Source organism: Nicotiana tomentosiformis, chromosome 1 (assembly GCF_000390325.3).
Source record: "Nicotiana tomentosiformis chromosome 1, ASM39032v3, whole genome shotgun sequence".
Classification (NCBI taxonomy): domain Eukaryota; kingdom Viridiplantae; phylum Streptophyta; class Magnoliopsida; order Solanales; family Solanaceae; genus Nicotiana; species Nicotiana tomentosiformis.
The window spans coordinates 52,744,013-52,769,477 of record NC_090812.1 but is presented as its reverse complement, the minus strand read 5'-3'; the positions used below and the strand labels follow the sequence as shown (position 1 = coordinate 52,769,477).

Below are 25,465 nucleotides of genomic sequence, written 5' to 3'. Positions count from 1 at the left end.
AGGATTAGGAGTATGTTTGGATTCACTTTTAAGCTGATAAAATCAATTTTTAAGTTCTTTTTAGCTTTTTTCAATGTTTGTCAAAGTTAAAATTTGCTTAAAATAAATTAAAAACTGCTTAAAACAAACCCAACTTTATTACGTTTTTGGCTAAAAAGCTATTTACGTTGAAAAAATAATTTTTTTAAGCCAATCCAAAAGTGGGCTCTAGTTATCCCATATATAAGGCGCCATAACTAATTTTATGGGATATCCCATTATTGTACCAAACAAACATTTAAAGAATAACGACCATCTAATTTTTGTGCATTGATAATATCAATTTTTTACACAGTAGGTTATCTAAAGAGTAATTATAAATGGAGCAACTGTGTATAATAAGAAAATAATTATCCAAAAAATAAAGAGTTCAAATTAGACTGATAATATAAAATATTTTACGCAATATAAATCACATTCTAATTTAATTAGAATAAGGAAAGTAAAGTATTTGGCGTTGTCGCTGTTTATCCATTTTGATAATATACCACAATTTGGGGCTGAGAAAGAGCAAAATTTGCACCTATTACCCTTTCAGGTTGTTCTTCCACATACACACATCAGATTTGGGACTTCCCCCTTTTAGCTTCACTTGTATATTTCCTCATACCTGCAAGGAAAAAGCTTCCTGAGTTTTTGCCAATTTTGTAAGTCCTCATTACTCCTCCAATATACACTAATTAAGGCTTTCAATTTGGTTTTCATATCTTTTTGTACAATTCTTTCTTCATCAAGACTCTCTCTTTCTTCACCTATTGGAATAACTGTCCATTTCTTCTACTTGACGTCCTATATCTTCCTTATACTTGCACAAATATATATATATATATATATATATATATATATATATATATATATATATATATATATATATATATATATCTGTGTGTGTGTGTGTGTATATTCTTGTTTTGTATTCTAAGTTGGCACTGACATCTTCTTCTTTATATTTGGGTGATTTTCATATCTTGTACAGAAGGGAGATGGTGAGAGGAAAAACTCAGATGAGGCGTATAGAGAACGCGACAAGCAGGCAAGTCACTTTCTCAAAACGCAGAAATGGTTTGCTAAAAAAAGCATTTGAACTTTCAGTACTATGTGATGCTGAGGTTGGATTAATTATCTTTTCTCCAAGAGGAAAGCTCTATGAATTTGCTAGCTCTAGGTACCACCATCTCTTTCTTACTTTTCTGTTGTTTTAATTATTTGTGTCAAGTAATTTTTCCCTTCAGATGTCCAACATCTTGATTGAGTTTAAGTCCTAATTATTTGTTTATAGTCATCAAGTGTGATTTTCTTGCTTCTTTTCATCAGATCTCATCTTTGTACCTAGAAAATCATTCATCCGAATTTATTTTATAAATGATATAGGTTTTCTTAGAGTTCTTTAATTATATGACTTACTGCTTAATTAAAATGACACTTTGAAATTCAAAATTATAAGGAAACTAATGACTTCTCATTTGTCAACATCTAATTCATGAAGAGATCCTTCCTAAGCATAATTTGCTTCTCCAAGCTAGGTACTGTCCATCTACCTAGCAACTTAACCCTAGTTAAGAGATTCCTGTTGAGAGTGTCATTTTATGATCATTCAAGATAAAGATCTATATTCAATTTTTCGTCCAAGTTTTGTTCACGTCATGCGATAATCAAAAAGGGAAATAATATCAACTTCTTAGGACCAAAGTTTTAATTTCCTTGAGTTTAACTTGTTCATCATGATAAGAAGACAACCCAAGGAAATGAGTACTAGAGTATATAAATCACGTTTGTAGTTACTTATTTTGGGTTTGTTATTTCAGTAGTTGAAGTAAAATTATGCCTCGTCATCCTATACGTGGTGTAAAATTTTAATATTTCGTTAAAAGTACAGTCGTCAGAGTCATTCTTTCCCGTAAACTTGATAAAATAAGCATTAATCAGTTGACAAAAAATAATAAATCGAGGGATGCTTCACTGACAAAGTTAAAAGGAAACTGAGTTTCTTGATTTGTTTAGTGTTGTAAAGAGGTATAATGTGAACTTCAAAGCAAAGTTTGGAGCCCGTTGTCAAGTTAGTAGTACTTGATTTCATGCTTACTGTCTTGCTTAGGAAGGCCATACTCTTGGGCTGTTTCCTTTGTAACAAACCTTGAGAATCTTTTGGGCAGATATGTACTAGTACCATCTGTTCTCAGAAAATGTTAGTACTCCTACTATGTTTGTCAATAAAATACTTTAACTTAAATAGATCGACATTAACCCTAAGTTAGATTTCTATCTATATGCAGTTATGCACAAAAGTCGATTTTTATATTAATAATTTTCAATTTAACTGCTATCCACTGAATGGTAAATGGATTCGTCTAGTGGAAACGGTACCTTCTCTTACTCTTTACAACAACTTCTAAAAAAGGTCAAGGGGCATCTTCAACTAGACAAATGGCAAGTTCCTAGTATTAGAAGAAGATACGACAAAAGTAATTTCTTTGTAAGTTGAATTCACAGTTAGCAACGGAAGAGTTGTATAGGCCTCTCTCTTCCAACATATTTTGAAGATTGATTCATCAGTCTCGTCTCTTTTGGAGGTTAAGGTCCATGTCCTCCTTCATTTTGTAATTTTTTGCATGTTAATAGATATGGTAAGGGTCGAGCCTCTAACCCCAACACCAACGGCACAAGCCTTCGTAATGGCTTAATAAAAATAAATAAGAAAAGGTCACCTAAAAGGTAACGAGAACTGTCCATTAAAAGTAAGTTCAGTATCACTGAAAAATAAGGCAGGTTACCTGCTACGACAAGTTAAAATACATTAATAGTGTAGAAAATATTTGCACTTGCTGTGGATATAAGATAAATCCTTACTTGTTTACTGGATTTGTTTTCATTGTCTCATAAACTTAGAAATGGATGATATATGGACCACTACGGCAACTCATATTGTTCAATGCTGCTCCAAGTACTTTGAACACTTTGACAAAACCTAATGCTCAAACATTCTAGTACACTCTCTCCATAACCTAATGCACGAATATTCCAGCACATGACTCCTCTACTTCCAATTACACTTTCCTTAATGCCTTACTACGTGATTGATACATGTGTTGCAACTTAATTTAAACCATTGAATCCTTACCTATCATTGTTAAAGTTAATTTAATACTGAATTGTCCAATGATTCCATCTTTAGATTGGACACTTGCTACACAGTTCACAATGAAAATGGTTTTGAGGCTTCCTCGAAATTAAAAATTCTTCTATTTTGCTCCAAGCCTTAGTTCATGAGGCGATGATTGCCAAGATCATGTAAAAAGACCAATTACCTTTCCCACACACTTGGCCCTTTATATCTTTTTTTCTTTCCTATATATAGCTTTTCAGTATTTTCCCTACTGTTGATCCTTGGGGTTTTTCTTCCTCATTCTTCATCCCCATCATTTTTGGAAGCAATACTTTAACTGAAACTTCTTTTTTGTTCCAAGTTTGTAATATTTTCGTATAGTATACTTGCATGAACCGGTTGACTTAATTTTCATGATGAATATAGAGATTTTAGATAGAGTATTAAAGTGCTTTCCTCATATATGATAACTAACCAATTCCCTTTACTTTAAAAAGTATAAATAGTAAAGTGTTGAATCCAATAACTTCATCAGGAAGTGACCACATCAACTTGAAGACACAATTTCATTGAGACGGAAGCAAGATATGAAAATCTAAGACAAATAAACACGTAAAAGGACATGATTCGGAATACTATTAAGAGATAATTTAGCCAAATTAGTGCGACCTGCCATGTTCAAAAGTTGGTCTTCCATTCAGCTAATTTTGTATTAAGATTATCAATAACTGAAAGTCCTTATGAGTTAGTCTCTTACTGAACATAGGGAAGCTCAAGTACTTACCAAACTCTTGACTTGCTTTGATAGATAGCGTGCTTGAGATGGCATTAATTCGCCTAATCATCCTTGCTTGTAGAGAAAATGATTTTAGACTTAGAAAAGCAAAATCATTGATGCTAGCGTGTTGAAATTAGTGAGGGTGCTCATTACAGTGTCAGTTTTCCTAGTTAGCCTTGTTGGTATGTGTGAACAAAGTCGTATATAAAAACTGGAAAGGAAAAAGATTCTACTTATAAGGGATTTGTTACTCTTAATGGTGTGAGGCATGATGGGGAAAACCGTGCAGGCTTGGTCCAAAATGAACAATATCACACCATGTTAAGAGTATCTTTGGACCGTTTTTCTCCAACAACTGGTATCAAATACCAAATACATCAACCTCACCATCATTTAACTTTCCAAAGTTACTTGAAGTATAAGAAGAAAAGTATTCCTTCTTTGACATGACATAAGAAGTAACACCTGAATCCACAAACCAGCTAGTCTCATCATGAACAAAATTAAAGACATCTTCATCGTGGGAAAAAAGAATATTATCATCAACAACAGTAGCAACACGATTTTCATTGTCGCCATCTTTCTTTTGTTGTCTCATTTCTCTCTTAAGCTTGAAATAGAACTTCTTAATGTGCCCCTTTTTGTTACAATGATCACATGTAACATTTTTGTACCCGGACCTCGACTTACTTCTACTTTTGCCTCTGTCATTCTGGCCTCTGAAGTTGCTTCTCCCCCTGTCTTCAGTAACCAAAACGTCGGAGTGTGAATCTGAAGAAGACGAAGTTTGGGATCTTTTCCTCATCTCTTCATTTAAGATACCACTCTTAGCATATTCCATAGTTACAACACTACTGGAAGCAAAATTAGTCAAAGAAACCCAAAAGAGTTTTCCGAGAGTCGGGTAAAGTATTCAACAACTAGAGTCCCTATATTTCTTCATCAAATCTTACACCATATTCCAGACAGCTGGTCTAGGATATCCTGAAAATTATTTATATGATTAGAAATAGAAATGCCCTCTTTGTATTGAATATTCATCAATTGTTTCAGCAGGAACAACTTATTATTGCTAGTCTTCAAAGCATAAAGTGTCTCGCATTTTTCCCACAAACTTCTAGCTTGTGTCTCATTCGCAATATGATTTCAAACATTATCTTCAACCAATTGTGTAATATAACCACAAACCTGTAAATGCTCACACAGATAAATGCATTTTCTTGATAAATAGAAGTCTTTCATCTTGCCTTTTCAAATGTAATAATTACTGCCATTTAAACATTTCATCTTGCTCATATTTGCCTCTATCATTCAAATAGACAATCAACACAATCAAATATAATCACAAGCTCTGGTACCAGTTGTTGGACTATATTAGCCCAAATATATGTTTAACATGGTGTGATATTGTCCGCTTTAGGCCAAGCCTGCACGTTTTTTTCCAAATAGGCCTCACACCATTTAGAGTATACAACTCTTTATAAGTAGCTTATTTTAATTTTTTACTTTTCATGTAGAATTTTGTTCACACACACCTAACAAGCCTTGCCATTAGGGTTAAGTCATATGCGAAGAATAGATAGGATAACATTGACCATGATTTTTCAGTTTTTATAGGATCCCATTTCTTGTAGAAGAGATGTCACTAAAAATATTTCTTGAGAGAAACTCCATACAGATAATGATTGGAATTTTTTTATTGTTGCATTTGTCATCAACTTTCAGTTATTGATTGATACACTTCTCACAATTATCTTTCATTAACTTTTCTTTAGAGCATTTCTCTCCAATTTTTAGAAAAAAAGTTTCTTCTTTGTTGTGACATATTTGCATGCTCCTTTTTAAACCTACAATCTTTGTTACTTATGTCCAGATCTTTTACAAATAAAACACTTTGCATATACCACAAGGTGAACACTTCTCTTTTTTGGTTGATTTCCCCGGCATCAGAGAATTCCAGAAATTTTCTCTATTTGAAGTAGGAGATAGCCGAGTATTCTCACAGAGAAGTCTTGCTATAGTTTGCCCAAAGCGACTTCGCAACAAAGACCTTTTCACTTATTTTCTCATCTCTAGTTGTCCACCTTTTTTTTTGCAAAGCGTATTAAATTTCATTAACAGAAATTTTAGAGATCTTTGAAATTCTAAGTGAAAATGTTTTACACACAAACGTCTCTGAGCAAACATAATATCAATTTAAAAGATACTATTACCTTCACTCATAAGCTCATACATCTCGGCACAAACATAAATCACAACAGAGAAAATGGGTAGTAGCACAACTCCTATTTATAATAATACAAAACTTATTTTAAGTAGAAAATAAAAATCCTACGGAAAAGGGCCTAAAATGCCCATTTATTATATGAAATAGGATATACTAGCCTTCCGTTAAAAGTTGGTATCTATTCTGCCCTTGTCATCAACAAATGTGCTCGTATATGCCCTCCATCACTAACGGGAGACTCATAAAGCCACGTGGAATATATGTGAGGGCAAATTAGACCTAGTTCAAATTGTACAGGGGCATATATGAGTCAGTTATAATAATCATTTCTCAAACACTTCACAATTCCATATCAGTTTACTTAGACACCTATTTGACAACACCAAACTAATTATCATAGCAAATAAACTCAGTCATAGACACAATAAATGAACAACAATGACTTCATTAAATCCTTGTACAAAAACATAATGCTTCATTACATAATAAAAGACAACAATTAAGCCACAATAACACTAAAATTATAAATCATTTTCCACTGATCCAAAGAACATAATAAAACATCCCAATATCACACACATGAAAATCCACATCTTCTTCCGAAATTTAGCATCAAGCACAACTGAGTACTCTAAATGTCATGACTCAAAATCTCATCCGTCGTGATGGCACCTATCTCAATACTAGGCAAGCCGACAATCCCAATAAACCACCATATCTTATAAGTTTGAAAACATAATATCTAAATTTAGCGGAAGAAAAACTCACAAATACATATATAAACACTCCCAAAACCGGGTGTTACTGAGTACATGAGCATCTAATATGAATACAAGTCTGAAAAATACGGTCCATAATAGTCTGAGACCAAATGCAGTAAATAAGGAGATAGGAAAGGAGGGGCAAGGTCTGCGAAACACAGCAGCTACCTCTGAATCTTCGAAGAATCAACACCCGCTATGTCCGAAAATACCTGGATCTATACACGAAGCGCAAGGTGTAGTATGAGTACAATCAACTCAGCAAGTAACAATAATAACTAAGGAATTGAAGATAATGACGAGCTACACAGTTATAGTTCATTTTCAATAATTCCAACAGAGAATAGATATGCTTTTAAATCCAGCAGTTTAAGTCAAATCAATTTATACAGTTCAAGTTCATATAATTTGGATATAAAATCTTTCAGAGAGTTTCACAATGATGACAGATAGCAACTAAGTGCAACGACAAATGAAAGCAAGTACAGCCTCTCAGGCAACAGTCACTCAACTCGTCACAATAACTCAATCACTCGGCTCTCAGCCCTCAGCACTCACACTCAATGGGTACCTGTGCTCGCTCGGGGTGTACAAACTTCGGAGGGGCTCCTACAGCCCAAGCGCTATAATCTGCACGGACAACTCACGTGCCATAATATAAATATCTGGATCCGTACGGCCAACTCACGTGCTATAGTATAATATAAGGATCCGCACGCCAACTCACGTGCTGCACGGCCAACTCACATGCTGCACGGCCAACTCACGTTCTATAGTATAATATAAGGATCCGCACGGCTAACTCACGTGCTATAGTATAATTTAAAGATCCGCACGGCCAACTCACGTGCTGCACGACCAACTCAGTCATAAAGCTCTCCAGTCTCTCGGGCTCTCCACAATCATAAAATCAGCCCAAACAACAATGATATGATACATCAATAATGAAATGAATAATAGAGACTGAGATAAAATAATCAAGTAAGTTGTGACCGAGTACAAAATAACAATTTAAGCAGATAATTCACATGTACACGACCTCTGCGAGTCCCAACAATACCAACATATAGCCTAACATGATTTCTAGCATAACTTATAGTCAAGTTTCCACAACACATAGAGAGCATATAACTATCAACAAGTTATTGAGCTTTACAGTTTCCATAGGACGGACCAAGTCACAATCCCACGGGACGGACCAAGTCACAATCCCCTCGGTGCACGCCTACACCCCCACACGCCCGTCACCTAGCATGTGCGTCACCTCCAAAATAATCACATGACACCAAAATTCGGGGTTTCATACTCTCAGGACCAGATTTAAAATTGTTACTTACCTTAGAGTGTAAAATTCTTTACTCTACTATGCCCTTGCCTCGCAAATAGGCCTCTGAATGCCTCGAATCTAGTCACAATTAATTTATTTCGGTCAATAAAATTCATTGGAATTAATTCCATAAGAAAATGCTAATTTTTCATAAAAAATCGCCCGTGGAGCCCACGTCTCGGAACCCGACAAAAGTTACAAAATCTGACAAGCCATTCAATTACGAGTTCAACCATACTAATTTCACTCAAATCCGACTCCGAATCGGTGTTCAAATCCCAAAAATTCATTTTATGAAATTTCTACAATTTTCCACAAATTTCCATCTCAAAGTACTGATTACATGATGAAAACAATGATATATTCATGTATGTTAGCCAAATCTGAGTTAGAATTACTTACCCCGATGAATTTCTTGAAAACTCACGAAAAATCGTCTCAAACCGAGCTCCCAAGGTCCAAAAATAAAATAATGACCTAAGTCTCGGTTATATAGTATATTCTCTGAACTCACTATGTGCGGTCCGCACAATTTCAAGTGTGGCCGCACATCCCAGCTCCTGCGGTCGCACAAAAATTGTGCGGTCCGCACTTCGCAGCCTCTCCACTACCAAGCTTCAGTAAATTAGCCATAACTTTCTCTACAGATGTCTAAATGATACTTATTCACCTTTCTGGAAACTAGACACGAAGAGCTATAATTTTTGTTTTTGAATCATCTCAAAATTCTTTGTAGATCAAAAGATATAAGCTTCTGAAGTCGGACCGGCGAATCTGCAGAACTCCCTGGAGTGCGGCCGCAGACAGAATTGTGCGGTCCGCACTCCTCCTCCCAGGTCCACATTTTTCACCCCAAAATGTGCGGTCCACACCCCCCAAAGTGCCGAAATGCCCGGACTCGCTCAAAACTCACCTCGAAACTCATCCGGAACCTCCCAGACACAAACCATATATGAATTTCAATCATAAAACATGCTACGGACCTTCTCGCGTACTCAAAACACTGAAAAGAGATTGTCTTGACCTGATATTGACCATGGCCAAACTCCCAAATTTTTTAACTTTACTAATCTCTCAACCAATGATCAAAAAATACACCCAAGCCCCTCGGGACCTCAACCAAATATACCAACACGTTCCATAACATAACACGGACCTACTCGAGGCCTCAAATCACATCAAATAACATCAAAACATCGAATCTCACCTCAAATCAAAATCTATGTCTTGTGCCGAAACACATCAAATCAATCCGGAATGATTTCAAATTTTGCACACAAGTCATAAATTACATAACGAAGCTATTCAAATTTTCAGAAACGGATTTCGACCCCGATATCAAAATGTCAACTCCCCGGTCAAACTTTCAAAATTCAACTTTCGGCATTTCAAGCTTAATTCCACTATGGATGTCTAAATAATTTTTCGGACACGCTCCTAAGTCCAAAATAACCATATGGAGCTATTGGAATCATCAGAATTAAATTTCTAGGTCGTTTACACATAAGTTAATAACCAGTCAACTATTTCAACTTAAACTTCAAACATGAAAATTCATTCTTCCAAGCTAACTACGAAATACCTTAAAACTACAACCGACAATTTACACAAGTCATAATACATCGTAGGAAGTTATTCAAAACTTCAAATAGTTGAAAGGAGCATAAATGCTCAAAATGACCGGTCGGGTCATTACACTAAATCGGTCACTTTCTTCATTAGAACATTTTTTTCCAATTCCAAGGCTTCTATTCCTCCATGATCGATAAACATCATAATATTCTCAAGATCAAATTTTCCTTTGGAGAGTATTTCTTTCATGGATTAGAGCTTCTTTTTCCTTCTTTAAACTGCATATGAGATTTGAAACTCTAGAAGGTAGCTCTTTATCTTGCCATTTCCAATAGGAATATTTTTCGTCCTAAAAATAAAAAATAAAAAAAATAAATTTACAAGCAAATCGGGATAATTAAAAGAACCCATCAAAAAATTTACTTACCTCATGCTTCGGGCACTTGAAAAAACTTGTCCCAGCATTTAAAGGAGTCCATGCTATGAAATAATTGGCAGCAAGTCCGCAATGACACCTCCTATTCGACCCCTTTAAGCTACTAGAACATTCTGACATTGTCTTTTATTATGATTCGACCCCTTTGAACTACTAGGATTTAATGAAGTCATTGCCGTTCATTTGAATGTTTGTGTCTATGACTTAGTTTATTTGCTGTGATAATTAGTTTGGTGTTGTCAAATAGGTGTTTAAGTAAACTGATATGGAGTTGTGAAGTATTTGAGAAATGACTATTATAACTGACTCATATATGCCCCTGTACAATTCGAACTAGGTCTAACTTGTCCTCACATATATTCCACGTGGCTTTATGAGTCTCCCGTTAGTGATGGAGGGTATATACGAGCCCATTTATTGACAGCGAGGGCATAATAGAGACCAACTTTTAACGGAGAGCTATCATATTCTATTTCATATAGTAAAGGGGCATTTTAGGCCCTTTTCCGAAAATCCTAAGACTACAAAACCTATCTAGATATTACTTAAGAAAAACTAATCAATACCAAATCCTGAATAATTCAGATTTCTCAACTCCAATTTTAAATTAGTCTTCAACAAAAGTTCAAGTGACTTGTATTAATCGATTTCCAAACTTGCATAGTAATGAAAAATATCTTCAAAAGTAACCTGACCACTCATGTGGCGTTTTAAGATGTATGAATAAAGAAACAAATAGATACTAATATAGTTAATGGTACAAAATGTTACACCTTTTCCTCGTAGAGTGTGTAAGAATTTTCGAATAGTCACCTTTACGTCGGCTTGGAAAGCCATGTGTAATTACCAAATTGTGTAATTACACAATTTGATAATTAGTAATTAAATAACCTGTTTGTTTGAAAGAACACAATTACATAATTAAATAAACTTTTTTCAGATTAACCTATCAAAACATATCAAAAAATATATTAAATGATTATATATTTATAATAATATCATAAAAATAGTAAGTATCTTTCAAATAAATAATATTATTACTTAAATTAATTAATTCAAATTTCAGAAACGATTTAAGTTCTTACTAACTCATTAATGTGTGACAAAAAATGTATATATAAGAAAAGCTAAATATTATTTATAATTAGATATTTAAATTGTAATTTTTAAAAATAAAAGCATTAGATAATTATAAATTGATAACTAATATCAGAAAGAATTATCAGTATCTTGATTATCTTTCAAATAAATAATATTTTAGCTTAAAATAATTAATATAGTTTTCAATTATGAATTAAAGTTTTTACCAACTTAAATGAATAAAATATTAAATTCATAATTTGTTGTACTTTTTAACTACAACAACTACAACAAACCCAGTGTAATCCCATAAGTGAGTCTGGTGAGTGTACTTTTTAAATAACAAACGGATAAATATGAGTTTAGGGGGTATTTTTTAAATAATTATTTCATACTAATGAGTAGAAAACAAAGCTAGTAAAATACGAAATTATGTTTAACAACTAAGAAAATAAAGAAAATAATAAAGGAAGAGAGGTTGCGAAATTATATGGAAGCACACCTTAAGTAACACGTTTGAAGGTTAAGAAATGAGAGTAAGAGAAATAAAAAAGAAATATTATAAAAAGAATAGTACTTAATATATTCAAAAAATAAAAATAAAAAAAGATCAGAAGAGTTACATTACCTTACCACTATTTCTCACATTTCTTTTGAGAATTGGAGAGTGTAATTGCAATCTTTCAATTACACCCAATTTCACGGTGATCAAGTAATTACTTGGCTAAATAAACATGCTAAACTTTGTAATTACACCCAATTAGACCCAAATCAAATTCCTAGGTAGTTTTCAAAATAGGAACTTAATTTGGATCCAAATTAAAAATCATGTAAACATAGTTGCTCCTGGCCAGAGTTCTAAAAAACGCGGGCGTGAAACAAAGTGCTTTATCTGATGTGGGGCGATGCCTTAGCCTCGAAGCACTATGCTTTAAGCTTATGGATCTTTAATTTTTTAAATTTTATATATTACTATTATAAAAATATATATTAAAAAGATAAAATTACACAAAGTTATAGAAATTTGAAGAAAAGATAGAAGAAGTGAAATGCATATAGAACTAGTTCATCTTAAAATGCAAATTTGAATAAGCAATTGACTAATAGCCTGTTTGGTCAAGCTGAAAAAATCAGCTTATTTTGAGAAGTATTTTTTCAAAAAGTACTTTTGAAAAAAGTACTTTTGAAGAGAAGTAGTTTGTGTTTGGCTAATCATTTAAAAAAACTTTTGAGCAATAATTTGTGTGTGACCAAGTTTTTCAGAAAGTGATTTTAAGTATCAAATTACGAATAAAGACGTGAATAAATTTAAATATTTAATATTATAAGTAAATAAATAATCTAATTTTTTTTATTACATGCGATAATTAAATCTTTTCATTTTATTTAAGTAAAATATGAAAATAAAATTTAAAAGTACTTAATTCTTTTGATATAAGTTAAATATATTAAAAATCATTCAACAAATATAAAAATATTCATCTCTAAAGTCACTATATATTAGAAAACTATCCTAAAAATAATAAGAAATATTTATACATTAATATCCTAAGTATTAGGTTTAACGGTTATTTTGGTATACACTATATTTTGTTAAGGGTATTCTTGGTAAGAAGAAAAGTTAAAAATGCTTATGTTTCTCCTTTTGGAAGGAAGTTACTTTTTAATTTCTGCTTCTCAGAAACTTCCCAAAAATACTTTTTCCCTCCAAAAAGCTTGGCCAAACACCTGAAGTTAGGAAAAAAAAGTTCTTTTGGGAAAAAAACACTTTTGACCTCTTGAAAAGTTTGGCCAAACAGGCTATAAAAAACTAATCAAAACTGTTTCATGACAAAAGCTAATGAGACTTTGGAAAAAAAAAATTGAGTATAAATTTATAAACTAAAGTGAAATAGCAAAATAACTTGAAAAGAAAGAAAAAAAAGAAGAAACCATCAGAAACGTTGAACCAGAGCAAATCATGAAGGATGATGCGTTTTGATTTTATAGTATTGCAAATTGATAATTATTTCCTTTGTGCGGTAGAAGACAAAGAGAAAGAGTAAAAATTAGGGCTAGGAATAAAAATCTTTTGACTTTTAACTATTTAAGATTTTTAGAATGTAATAATTATTTGACTTTAGTGTTTTTGTGGTATTAAATTAAGGACTCATTTAGCTTTTAATTCTATTTTGGAAAGGTTTCTCGGCTTATGCCATAAAATAAAAACTTGCCCAACATCTAGGCGTACGCCTAGAAAATGAGCCTTATGTCTTGTGATACTTTCGCCTGCGGATAGCCCCGGTGCATATTTACTATGCCTCGTCCAGGGTTTGCCACGGGATTGATTCAAAAACGCCTTTTAAAATACTACTCGTGACATATCAGCGCAAATGCTATAATTTGTCCAAACTAGCTGATTCCGCAGCACATAGAGAGCACATAAACTGTTGAGGTTGGCCCTAAATCATATGAGAACTAGAAAGTATATCAGTCTAGATCATAGTTTAGTTTATGTCTTTGCTTTTTACCTGTGTCAATAAAAAATATCAAGATTTTTTTCCACAAATAGGGAATTTACTCAGCATTTCTTGAACTATATTGGAGCTTTACAAAGTGGCAGAATATCTCCATACATGGATGCAGTCGTTTATTCATATGACTGTTGAATTGCTAGTCGATGAAAGTTTATTTTTGTTTTCGTTTTAACGATTGTTACTAAAGTTACTTATCAATGTAAAAAGCTTGACGTTTTGAGCAGATCATATGTTTGCTAATTCTAGTTTGGATATTTGAATATCCAAATTCTTTTATTTTTCAGAGTTCCAAATATATCCATTGACTAAGAAGTTTTCTGTATTTTATAAAAGACTATCTAATGAATGTTTTGGGCTTGGACTTATAAGGAGGAGTTCCATATCAAAGAGTATTCTCATTAAGCTTTTCCACATTTCAAAAGGATTTTGAAAGTTGAAACATAATTTTTATTTTTAAGTGAGAATGGATCCCAGTCCAAGTGGGATTCGGTAACATCAATCAAATATACCTGCATGAATCCCAGTCCAAATAGGATTGGGTAAACATCAATCGGATATTTATATTTGCAAGCCCCAAACCCTTTTCGGTTGGCAATAATTGATTGATGGAACCCAAATTCCGTTAGCCCGCCAATTTCAAACTATAGTGCGATTTTCTTCTCCTGCGATATCAACCTTAAAAGATGGGATGGGGTCTGAATTAAGGAAGTGGGTTTCAGACAAATTAATGTCTCACAGCCCACAGTTGTTACTTATGTTCTTAATCTTTCTAAGCAAGCTTCATCAGCTGCTGATCTAAAAAATCAGCTTGTTGATATGGGAAAGTCTTCCTCCGACGAAATACGGGTGTTTGCTCAAGAAATTTTTGCTAGAGTTGAGCGTATAACGACATGGCCAAATCTTTATTTACAACAAGAAAAGGAGGCTGCAATGTTGGCGAGGAAGCAAAAGACCTGCACACTTTTAGAGGCTGATGATGTTGACAATAATGTTGGTGAGGGAAGTAGTTCTATGCCCTCTCAGACTAGGAAAGAGGATACCCGTAAAAAGATATTCAGGAGGAGGGTTGAGACTCATGAAGACGAGGTAGTTAGGAATGTGGATGGTGAAAGGCACGTCAGAAGTAAACTTTTTCTGATTTAATACAACACCATCAGGTAAGACAGTAACCTCAATTCCCAAAAAATATGAAGAAAACCCAAGTCTTTGATCTTAAATTCAGAGTCTAGAGTCTAGAAATTATTTTAAAACTGAAATCTCATGCAAATCATCACCAATGAAGATGATATCATCAACATAAACAACCAGGATGACTAGATGACTAGGAGACCCTTTGATGAAAAAAGACTAATCATTGAGTGAATGATGAAAACCTTTAGAATAAAGGGCTTGAGATAATTTGGCATACCATTGCCTCGAAGCTTGTCTGAGCCCATAAAGAGACTTTTTCAACTTGCAAGCCAAAGAGGCAGAAGAAAAAGATGAAACAGAAAGGCCAGGAGGTAGTTTCATATAGACCTCTTCATCCAACTCACCTTGAAGAAATGCATTATTAACATAAAGTTGAAATAAATACCAATTCTTCTTAATAGCAACAACAATCAAACACTTGACAGTAGACATCTTCACTACTGGAGAAAATGTCTCATTGAAATCCACCCCCTCAACCTGTGTGTCCCATTTAATGACAAGCCTAGCCTTGTATCTTTCTACTTTACCATTAGCTTTGTATTTAATTTTATAGACCCATTTGCACCCAATAGGCTTCTTACCTTGGGGTAATTCAATAATATCCCAAGTGTTATTAGCTTCTAGAGCTTCAAACTCTTTTCTCATAGCATCCTGCCAAGCTAATGTCTCATTGAAATCCACCCCCTCAACTTGTGTGTCCCCTTTAATGACAAGCCTAGCCTTGTATCTTTCTACTTTACCATTAGCTTTGTATTTAATTTTATAGACCCATTTGCACCCAATAGGCTTCTTACCTTGGGGTAATTCAATAATATCCCAAGTGTTATTAGCTTCTAGAGCTTCAAACTCTTTTCTCACAGCATCCTGCCAAGCTGGAATAGGGGCTGCATGAGAATAAGTATATGACTCAAACTCTACAGGTTGGATAGCAGAACAGGAAAGAGAACTAGGCAGTTTATAAATGTAATCCTTCAGATAAAAGGGATGAGTGTATGTTCTATCAGATTTTCTAAGTAGGGCAACAGAGGTGGTAGAAGAAGAAGTAGAAGGGACAAAGTCAAAGAAAGCATCAGTAATGAGAGGAGAAGGTGAAGGATGGTTGTCAGTAGGAGTTGAAGGGGTGGTAGCAGCAGGAGGTAGAACTAGTTCAGACCAATAAGGTGGAACAAAAGGTGAAGTAGTTGACAATGAGTCCTTTGACATAACTGGAAGGGAAAAATCTGAAGAGAAAGGAAATAGTTGTTCATGAAAAATGACATCTCTAGAGACAAAACACTGCTTTGACTGAAGGTTATACAACTCATAACCTTTCTTTGCAAAAGGATAGCCAAGAAAAACATATGGGATAGCTCTAGGTTTCAATTTGTCTCTTTGATGAATTGGAACAGTGGCAAAACAGAGGTAGCCAAAAGTTCTCAAGTGTGAATAGCTAGGTGTCTTTCCAAATAACAACTCATAATGTGATTTATTCTATAGTAACCTAGAGAGAAGTCTGTTAATGATGTATGTGGCTGTGATGAGACAATCTCCCCCAAATCTGATTGGTACTTTGGATTGAAAAAGTAAGGCCCTGGAGTCTTCTAGGAGGGTTCTATGTTTCCTCTCCACCACACTATTTTGTTGAGGTGTGTATGGACAACTAGTTTGATGGATGATTCCATTTTCAGAAAAGAAGGAAACTGCAACATTGCTATTTCTCAATTCTAGAGCATTATTAGACCTTATGCTTTGAATGGTAACATGAAATTGAGTTTGAACCATCAATACAAAGGCCTTTAGGAGAGGAAAGGCATTACTTTTGGACCCCATTAGATAAGTCCAAGTGCATCTAGAGAAATCAACAATGGTAAGGAAATATTTTGAGTCTGAATATGTAGAAGTGTGATATGGTCCCCAAGTGTCAACATGAAAAAGTTGGAAAGGCTTAGAACTATGAATAGAACTATCAGAAAATGGTAATCTAGTTTGTCTAGCCATAGGACAAATAGTACATGGAAAAGACTGTGTAGAGAAAATATCAGAGGAAATTTCAGAAATAATTTTCATTTTAATAAAAGGAACATGTGCAAGTCTATGATGCCAAACAATATCCATTTTATTCATAGCAGCTTTATTACAAGAAGGGGAAACAGTATTTATAGTACAAGGAAGATGATCAGAAATAGACAGAGATGACAAGCTGCTGCAGGCAGTTGACAAAGTAACCTGAGGCTGAGAGGGTTTTTTCCATACAAATTTTTACAACCCACTGTCCAGTTTACCAAGATCCAGAGGTTTCTTCAGAGAAGGACCCTATATGAGACATGAAAATCTAGTAAACTGAATTATACAATCAAATTGGTCTGTGAGTTTGTGTACAGATATGAGATTGTGCTTAAAGGAAGGTAGATAAAGGACATTGTAAAGAATTATAGAATCAGTCAAAACAAAAGAGTCTGTATAAGTAACTTTTACTTTATAACCATTTGGAAGAGACACTAAGAAAGGAATAGTAAAGGTGTGATATTAATGAGATATTCTTTATTAGCAGTCATATGGTCAGAAGCACCAGAGTCAGTTATCCAAGTTAAGGAATCAGATTGGTTTAGCAAAGTAGAGTTGAAACCATATACTACATTCTTAGGCAATAGAGTACCAGCAAAGTTGGCAGAACTCATGATATTGAGTTGAGGTGCAGGATCAGAGACATGAGATTGCTTGCTGCAACAAGGAGAGCAGTTGAGAGTATTGCTGCTTTGTTAACCCAGGCACCATAGAAACATTTTCAGCAACAGACACAATAGAGGTTTGATTGAAAGACGTGCACTCAGAAGCAGAGAAATCAGAGTCTGTCACCATATTAGCAGCTACCTTTCTACCCTTGGTAAACTTAAAGTTACCAGAAAAGCCATGAAGCTTGTAATACTTATCAATTAAGTGCCCAGGCTTCTTGCAATACTTACAGAAGAGATTAAAGGCCCTGAACTGACTATCAAAGTTCACTCTTCGAGTAAACTGTCTCTGCTTCCCCTGGAATTGCATATTCAGTTGGGGTTGAGTAGTTTTATTAAGGGAATTCACATTGAAGGAGGCGGCTTCAGAGGTAAATTGAGGAGGTGGGTTGACTTGTCTTTGCTTTTCATCTTGAAGAAAAATGTTAGACATTATCAAGGGATGGTAGAGGTTGCATCATCAACATATTGTTTCTCACACCAACATAAACCTCATTCAATCCCATGAGGAACTGATGAACTTTGTCCTCCTCTTTCTCCTTTTGGAGACCCTTTTTAGCAGCACAATTGCAAGAATTCGCATAGCTGCTGCACATTACTCCCAATTCATCCTAGATTCTCTTAAGTTTGGTAAAATATGAAGCAATATCAAGGGATCCTTGATAGGTAGAGGCAAGTTCCCTTTTTAGTTCAAAAACTTTGGTCCTATTTACACTACCATACCTATTATTTAATTGTTTCCATATACTTTTTGCTGTCTCAGTGTATTGAACACTTTCAGCTATATCTAGTGAAAACGAGCTTGTTAACCAAATATATCACCATATTATTACAACCGTCCCATTGTTTATAATCAGTGGAAGTTGGAGCAGGTTTAGGACACAAACCATCAATAAATACAATTTTGTTCCTAGCAAACAACGACACTATCATACTTCATTTCCAACCTCCAAACCCACTCCTCGAAAATGGCACAGGGACCAAGGACACACCAAGTACATCAGACGACAAAAGGAATAGAGGAGATGTAGGGTTAGGAGTGTACGCGGAAGAAGTCATGGTTACAACAATTAACTTACCAACAAACACTTTAGATTAAAATCAGAATCCAACATATGCAAAAGAGAGGTGAAAATACCGGTTTTCTTCGCAACCTGAAGAAGTAAAGCCTTGATATAGTAGAGCAGCTGCAAGAAGTAATGAAAAACGAGGAAACCCTAGCTCCGAGAGAAATCGACGAAACTCTAGCTTCAACAAAATAGAAATCTCAGCCTCCAATCAACACCAGAAAGTTTCAGTACAATCTGCACCGCAAAATAGAATCAGTCGCAAAGGAACATAGTGTATTTGCCGGAAAATCACAAAAGAATAACGAAGCTCCGACGAAGACGAATCCTTATGAAAATTAGGTGAAATCAGGCAGGGGTAACACCGCTCGACGTAGATGAGCAAAATCTAACGGATTCCCCGCTCTGATACCATGAAGAAAATAGATCAGAAAGGGAAGCTCGTTAATGGAGGTTAGGGCTTTCTAGAGAGTTCATTAGAGAGAACAAACGAAGAGAGAATGCAAAACAATCGGCCAAACCTTAACAGATGTGGCCTCTTCTATTTATATCTTGTTTATACAATGTAAAATGGCTAACCACTAAAATGAGTAACTACTATGCTATATTAACAAAGAATGGCTTATTAATAACAAAAGGGCTAAACATAAATAGTGGGGCCAACTTAAGCCAAACTTAAGTATGCTGCTTTGGGCCTGAAGTGGTGCAAGCTGGTGCCCAACAAAGAAGAACGTAGAGGAACTCAAAGACGATATAGAAGATGAGCAATACTTGTTTGACAAAGTGAAGTTGACAGAAGTAGAGCAAAGTTGACTGAGATATAAGCAAAAAGTATATGAACAAGTTAAAGAAGCAATCAGAAGATACTGATGTCATGGGCGAATATAAAATGCCTGATGCCTATGGTGTTGAAGGTGGTGAAAATCAAAAAAAGAGATTTTCAGTTGCAAAGCTGCGTTACAGGGATCCAGATGCTGCTCAAAATATGAGCTCTTTCGCGGAACAAGAAGCATGGGAAGAACATCAGATTACGAAGGCAACACTTACATTTGGATCGAAAAATAGAATCCCAAGATCTGAGGACTATCAATTTGCGTTTGAAGATCAAATTGAGTTCATAGAAGCAACAGTAATGGATGGTGTTAATGTTGAACAGGAGCCTCCCATTGAGTCAAGAGAAAAATCTACGGCTAAATTGGCATTAGAAAAACTTCAGGAGGACAGGAAGATTCTGCCCATTTACCCCTACAGGGATGATTTGCTCAAAGATGTTAATGATCATCAAGTTCTTGTTATTGTCGGAGAAACGGGTTCCGGAAAAACTACCCAGATTCCGCAGTATCTACACGAGGCGGGATATACCAAGTGTGGGAAGATTGGATGTACTCAACCTCGCCGAGTTGCTGCAATGAGTGTTGCTGCACGTGTTTCTGATGAATTGGGAGTCAAACTTGGTCATGAGGTTGGCTACTCTATTCGTTTTGAAGACTGCACTTCTGAAACAACGATTCTGAAATACATGACTGGTGGGATGTTGCTACGGGAATTCGTTGGAGAACCTGATCTAGCAAGCTATAGTGTAACCATGCTCGACGAGGCTCACGAAAGAACACTATCAACTGACATTTTGTTTGGGTTGGTTAAGGATATTGCTCGATTTCGGCCTGACTTAAAGTTGCTTATATCAAGTGCGACACTAGATCCAGAGAAGTTCAGTGATTATTTTGACTGTGCTTCAATTTTTAAAATTCCTGGAAGGCGGTTTCCAGTCGATATACACTACACGAAAGCACCAGAGGCGGATTACTTGAATGCAGCATTAGTCACTGCTCTTCAGATCCATGTAACTCAACCACCTGGTGATGGTGATATCATAATCTTTTTGACTGGGCAGGAGGAGATGCGAGTTGCTCAAATCCAGTAGGAATATCAGGAATAGTAGGATCTAGTAGGAGTTTGCCTTGGAATGCAGTGAGTGAAACAGCAGACGGAGATTATTAAGCACCGGATAAAGGGTTTGGGGACAAAATTCCTGAGCTGATAATTTGCACAATATATGCAAACCTGCCAACTGAATTACAAGCCAAGATATTTCAGCCCACTCCTGAAGGGGCTCGCAAGGTTGTCCTAGCTACAAATATTGCTGAAACATCATTGACGATTGATGGGATCAAATATGTTATTGATCCAGAATTTTCTAAGATGAAGTCTTACAACCCTCGGACGGGAATGGAGTCATTAATGGTCACTCCTATATCGAAGGCCTCTGCAAACCAGCGAGCTGGACGATCTGGAAGAACAGGTCCTGGAAAGTGCTTTCGATTATGCACTGCATATAACTACATGAATGATTTGGAAGATAACACAGTCCCTGAAATACAAAGGACCAACCTTGCAAATGTGGTGCTTTGTCTCAAGAGCCTTGGGATTATTAACTTGGTGAATTTTGACTTCATGGATCCCCCACCGGAAGAAGCTATACTTAAAGCGCTGGAACTGCTCTTTGCCCTTGGTGCCCTTAATAAGCTTGGCGAGTTAACAAAAATAGGTAGAAGAATGGCCGAGTTTCCCCTAGATCCCATGCTATCCAAGATGATTGTTGCGTCTGACAAGTACAAGTGCTCTGATGAAATAATAAGTATTGCTGCAATGCTTTCTGTGGGGAATTCAATATTCTATCGTCCAAAGGACAAACAAGTCCATGCAGACAATGCACAGATGAATTTTCTTTTGGGCAACATGGGAGATCATATCACTCTGCTAAATGTTTACAATTCTTGGAAGGAAACAAACTTTTCCACGGAGTGGTGCTACGCAAACTACATTCAGGTTAGAAGCATGAAGAGAGCTAGGGATATCTGAGATCAATTGGAAGGCCGGCAAGAAAGAGTGGAAATTGAGTTGACTTCAAATGTTAATGACTGGGATGCTATGAAGAAGTCTATAGCATCAGGATTTTTTCCCCACAAAGCAAGACTACAAAAAAACAGATTTTATCGAACTGTTAAACATCCGCAGACAGTTTACATTCACCCCAGATCTGGTTTAGCGCAGGGGCTTCCTAGATGGGTTGTCTACCACGAGCTGGTCCTGACGACTAAGGAGTACATTCGGCAGATTACTGAACTGAAACCAGAATAGAATGGCTTGTAGAAATAGCTCCTCGCTACTATCAGTTGAAAGATGTTGAAGACTCCAGCTCAAAGAAAATGCCTCGCGGAAGTGGCCGTGCATAGTGACGTATGCTCGGATTTGGAAATTTGCCCATTATACTGCCTGGGGGGAGGATTCTGCTATTTGAAGAAGCCCATAGACATTAACTGAGACAATTAGATAGCTGTATATAGGATTTTGTAGATTCTTCATTTTATTGGATTTTTGTAGATTTACGGCTGTAATTCTTTGTACATGCCTCTTTCTGATGCATTATATTGTAGGTCAGCACGAGGAAGTGCAACTGTCTAATTAATGAACTGCGAAAAAAAGAAAAAAGTTCCAGTGAGTCTTGTGTTAAACACTGGTATTTTAATACATGTTTGCCCACACTCCAAAGTCTTATGTACTAGATAAATTGCCACAGCTGAATGATCACATAGAGGTCTATTCTTATGCAATTTGCCTGTGGGTTCAACTACCTGAGGAGTCCAAGAGTTGCTTATGTTCTTATTAGAATAGTTGTCACTCAAAATTCTTTATGCTATTCGCCTGTGGGTATATTTATCAAAAGAAAGAAAAAGGGAGTAATAGGGAGAATTTGGCAGCACGCAGGAGATAATAGAGCGATATAAGAGGCATAATAAAGACAAAGTTCAACCTGAAAACCAAGTTGGGGAACAGAATCTGCAGGTAATGCCTTGGATTTATGCCTCCTCCTTAGGGTGAATTGACAAGCAATTAGTTTCTTGCAAAAAATGGAAAAACCGGTTTAATGTAGCTTACACAATAATGCAGCATATGCAGCATGAGGCAGCAAGTTTGATGAAGAAGATAGAGCTCCTTGAAGAATCTAAAAGGTTCAATCAAACCCCACTCCAAAAGTTGTTGCATTGTCATTTCATTGTCATTTCTCTCCCTTTCCTAGTAAGTTTGAAAGTCTTCTAAAACAAATGGAATTTGCATCAGGAAACTCTTAGGAGAAGGTCTGCAGTCCTGTACCCTTGGAGAACTACAACAGATAGAAAAACAGTTGGAGCGGAGTGTCAGTACCATCCGAGCACGAAAGGTTTCTTCATAAAAGTCCAAGAAATGATCTGTTCTTATGAAGTTTTGGGAACTTATCATTTAATTTACTTTGCTTGTTCTTTTCAGATTCAAGTTTTTAAGGAACAAATTGAACGACTAAAAGAAAAGGTAACACCACAGTTATTAATTTATTTTGAGCTGCAATTCCCATGAAGGTACACAATAAGTGTTTTCATGCATAATGCAATCATTCAAACAGTGAATTCAAGATAACTCGGATTGCAAAGTCGAAACAACTTACATATGGGCATAACTTCGCTGCATGTCAATGTCTCTGTCCGTCAGTTAACTGTTTTACTAGTTTATTTAATTCTTTCCTGTCTAACAAATCCAGGAGAAAATCCTTGCTTCTGAAAATGCAATACTGAGGGAGAAGGTATATTTTTCTTTTCCTTAGCCTCAAACCTTAGTTTAAGTCTTCTTTTTTCAACTCTTCGACTCTATAGTTCATAGTTGAGTATAAAATCATAATAAAGGAAAGTAGTAATTCTCTCGCGTCTTTTTTTAGTTTGGTGGCCTTCAACGGAGACAAGGATCAACTGGAGAAAAGGAAGGGGAAGCTCTTTGTACAGAGAGTAGCGAAAAATCAGATGTGGAGACTGAATTGTTCATTGGACCACCCGAGTGCAGAATAAGGCGTCCCTTACAGAATTGATAGGTGAAAAATCTTTGGACTATCTGCAGTTCCAGGGTATAAAATCAATTGTGAAAATAGTATATTAGTATTCATGCTAAATAATTGTGCATTTTTGAGCAAGCAACTAATAAGATGTATGTCTCTTAGGCGCAGCTGATGCACTTTTGGTCAATTCCTTTGATTTGTACCAGTTTAGCTGCTTCCATATTTGTGGGACAACTATACAACTCAACAATATTCTAATCACTGTTTATGTCAGGAAAATCTTAAGCAACATGGATATTGACTTTCTTGCTTGGCTCTTGTTCATTTGCTAGTGTATCTCTTGCCTCAAAACCATATAAATCAGAGAACTTTCTGACAATGGGGAGGTTAGTTTTATCCCCTTCTGCGATCTGAATCGTAGACCTTTATTTGTATGGTGCTTCATGTTGCGATCCAACAGTTGCATTATTAGTTTTATATATGGGATAGAAGTCCTGAAAACACAAAGCTTTTGTGTTCTTGAAGATCAAAACGAGTTTGCATAATAAAAATTACTTATAGCATGTGTTAACATCTAGTATCAAATGTTACCACAAGCTGTGCAAATAAAACGAGGAGTGAGGATAAACATATGAAAAAAACAATTTCTGGATAATTTTGCCGAGGACCAGACTTAGATCATCTCCTATGGAGTTTCAAAAATAGACCTCTATGTGATCATTCAGCTGTGGCACCATCCAAAATTTTAAGCACATCTTCTTTTGTAGAAAGAGTAGGAATAGCTCCTTTTTGTGTTACAGTAATAGTTCCACATCCATTTGCAAAGAATAGGGCTTTCTTTAATTTCTTCTCTTCTGGCAGCCAAAATTCAAAGACAATTTAAAGCTTGCCCCATAAATACAACTTTATGGCTTAAAGTTGGTTACACAATGTTCAGTATAGTGAACTATTAAAAATTATACCTATGAATCTGAGGCCGAGGCGTTTAGAACTCCACCAACTCATGCATCATCTGCCCCTGTGGTGTCGACAGCCTCAAGTTTAACTCTACCTACTCTTCTGTGAAACTCTTGCAAAAATTTATCTTCCCTGCCAAGATGAATACAACAACAACAAACCCAGTAGTTTCCCACAAGTGGGGTCTGGGAAGGGTAATATGTACGCAGCCTTATCCCTACTCCTGGAAGGGCAGAGAGACTGTTTCCGATAGACCCTCGGCTAGAGAACGACTGAAAAAGAAAAGATAATTGCAACAAGTAGGAATAATAGCAAGATAAAATAAGATCGAATCCAAGAATGCAGTCAAACTCTAGGTAGTAATAGCCATCTATGAATAAAAGATACCATACTAACACTAATGCTAGCTGTTAGTTTACAGATATGTATAATGTAGTCTTGTCGGGTCTAGTCACTGTGAGATAATTTAATTTACCAACCAGCCGCATATAGCTTGCAGGATCGCTAAGCGGCTCCCCCTGTCCTGGCAGAAGTTTGGAATTCGGATCCATCGGAGTGTCAACAAGTCTGCAACCTATCATCCCTGTCTCCTCAAGAATGTCTAAACCATATTTTCTTTGAGAAATAACAATACCTGAGCTAGACTGAGCAACCCCAATACCTAAATCTTCGCATATTATAATTTGTGATAACAATATCAGAAGTGATGCTCTTAAAGTGTTACTGATTTTATACCCAAGTTGCAAATATTATAACCCTAACGTTGGTGTAGTATCTGCAGCCCTCTCCCCCTTCATTTACCATCAAAAGCTTAAGATTCTGGTTGAAAAGTTTAG

General features: G+C 35.6%; 1 protein-coding gene and 1 pseudogene across 3 annotated transcripts; both read left to right on the top strand.

Moving 5' to 3' along the window:
• Positions 1–465: 465 nt before the first annotated feature.
• Positions 466–23,977, top strand: LOC108942776 (MADS-box protein SOC1-like). Of its 3 annotated transcripts, none has more exons than XM_018775463.3 (9): positions 466–686; positions 1,016–1,204; positions 22,570–22,654; positions 22,760–22,821; positions 22,931–23,030; positions 23,117–23,158; positions 23,385–23,426; positions 23,559–23,741; positions 23,835–23,977. In XM_018775463.3, the coding sequence occupies exons 2-8, from the start codon at positions 1,023–1,025 to the stop codon at positions 23,703–23,705; spliced, it is 660 nt and encodes a 219-aa protein (XP_018630979.1). In that variant the 5' UTR covers positions 466–686; positions 1,016–1,022; the 3' UTR covers positions 23,706–23,741; positions 23,835–23,977. The 3 variants fall into 3 exon arrangements, with proteins under 3 accessions (XP_018630979.1, XP_009617470.1, XP_070038836.1); XM_070182735.1 differs by having other exon boundaries at positions 521–686; positions 23,559–23,708; XM_009619175.4 differs by having other exon boundaries at positions 520–686; positions 1,016–1,072; positions 23,559–23,977.
• On the top strand, positions 19,395–22,339 carry LOC104109807 (pre-mRNA-splicing factor ATP-dependent RNA helicase DEAH1-like; annotated as a pseudogene).
• Positions 23,978–25,465: the final 1,488 nt, after the last annotated feature.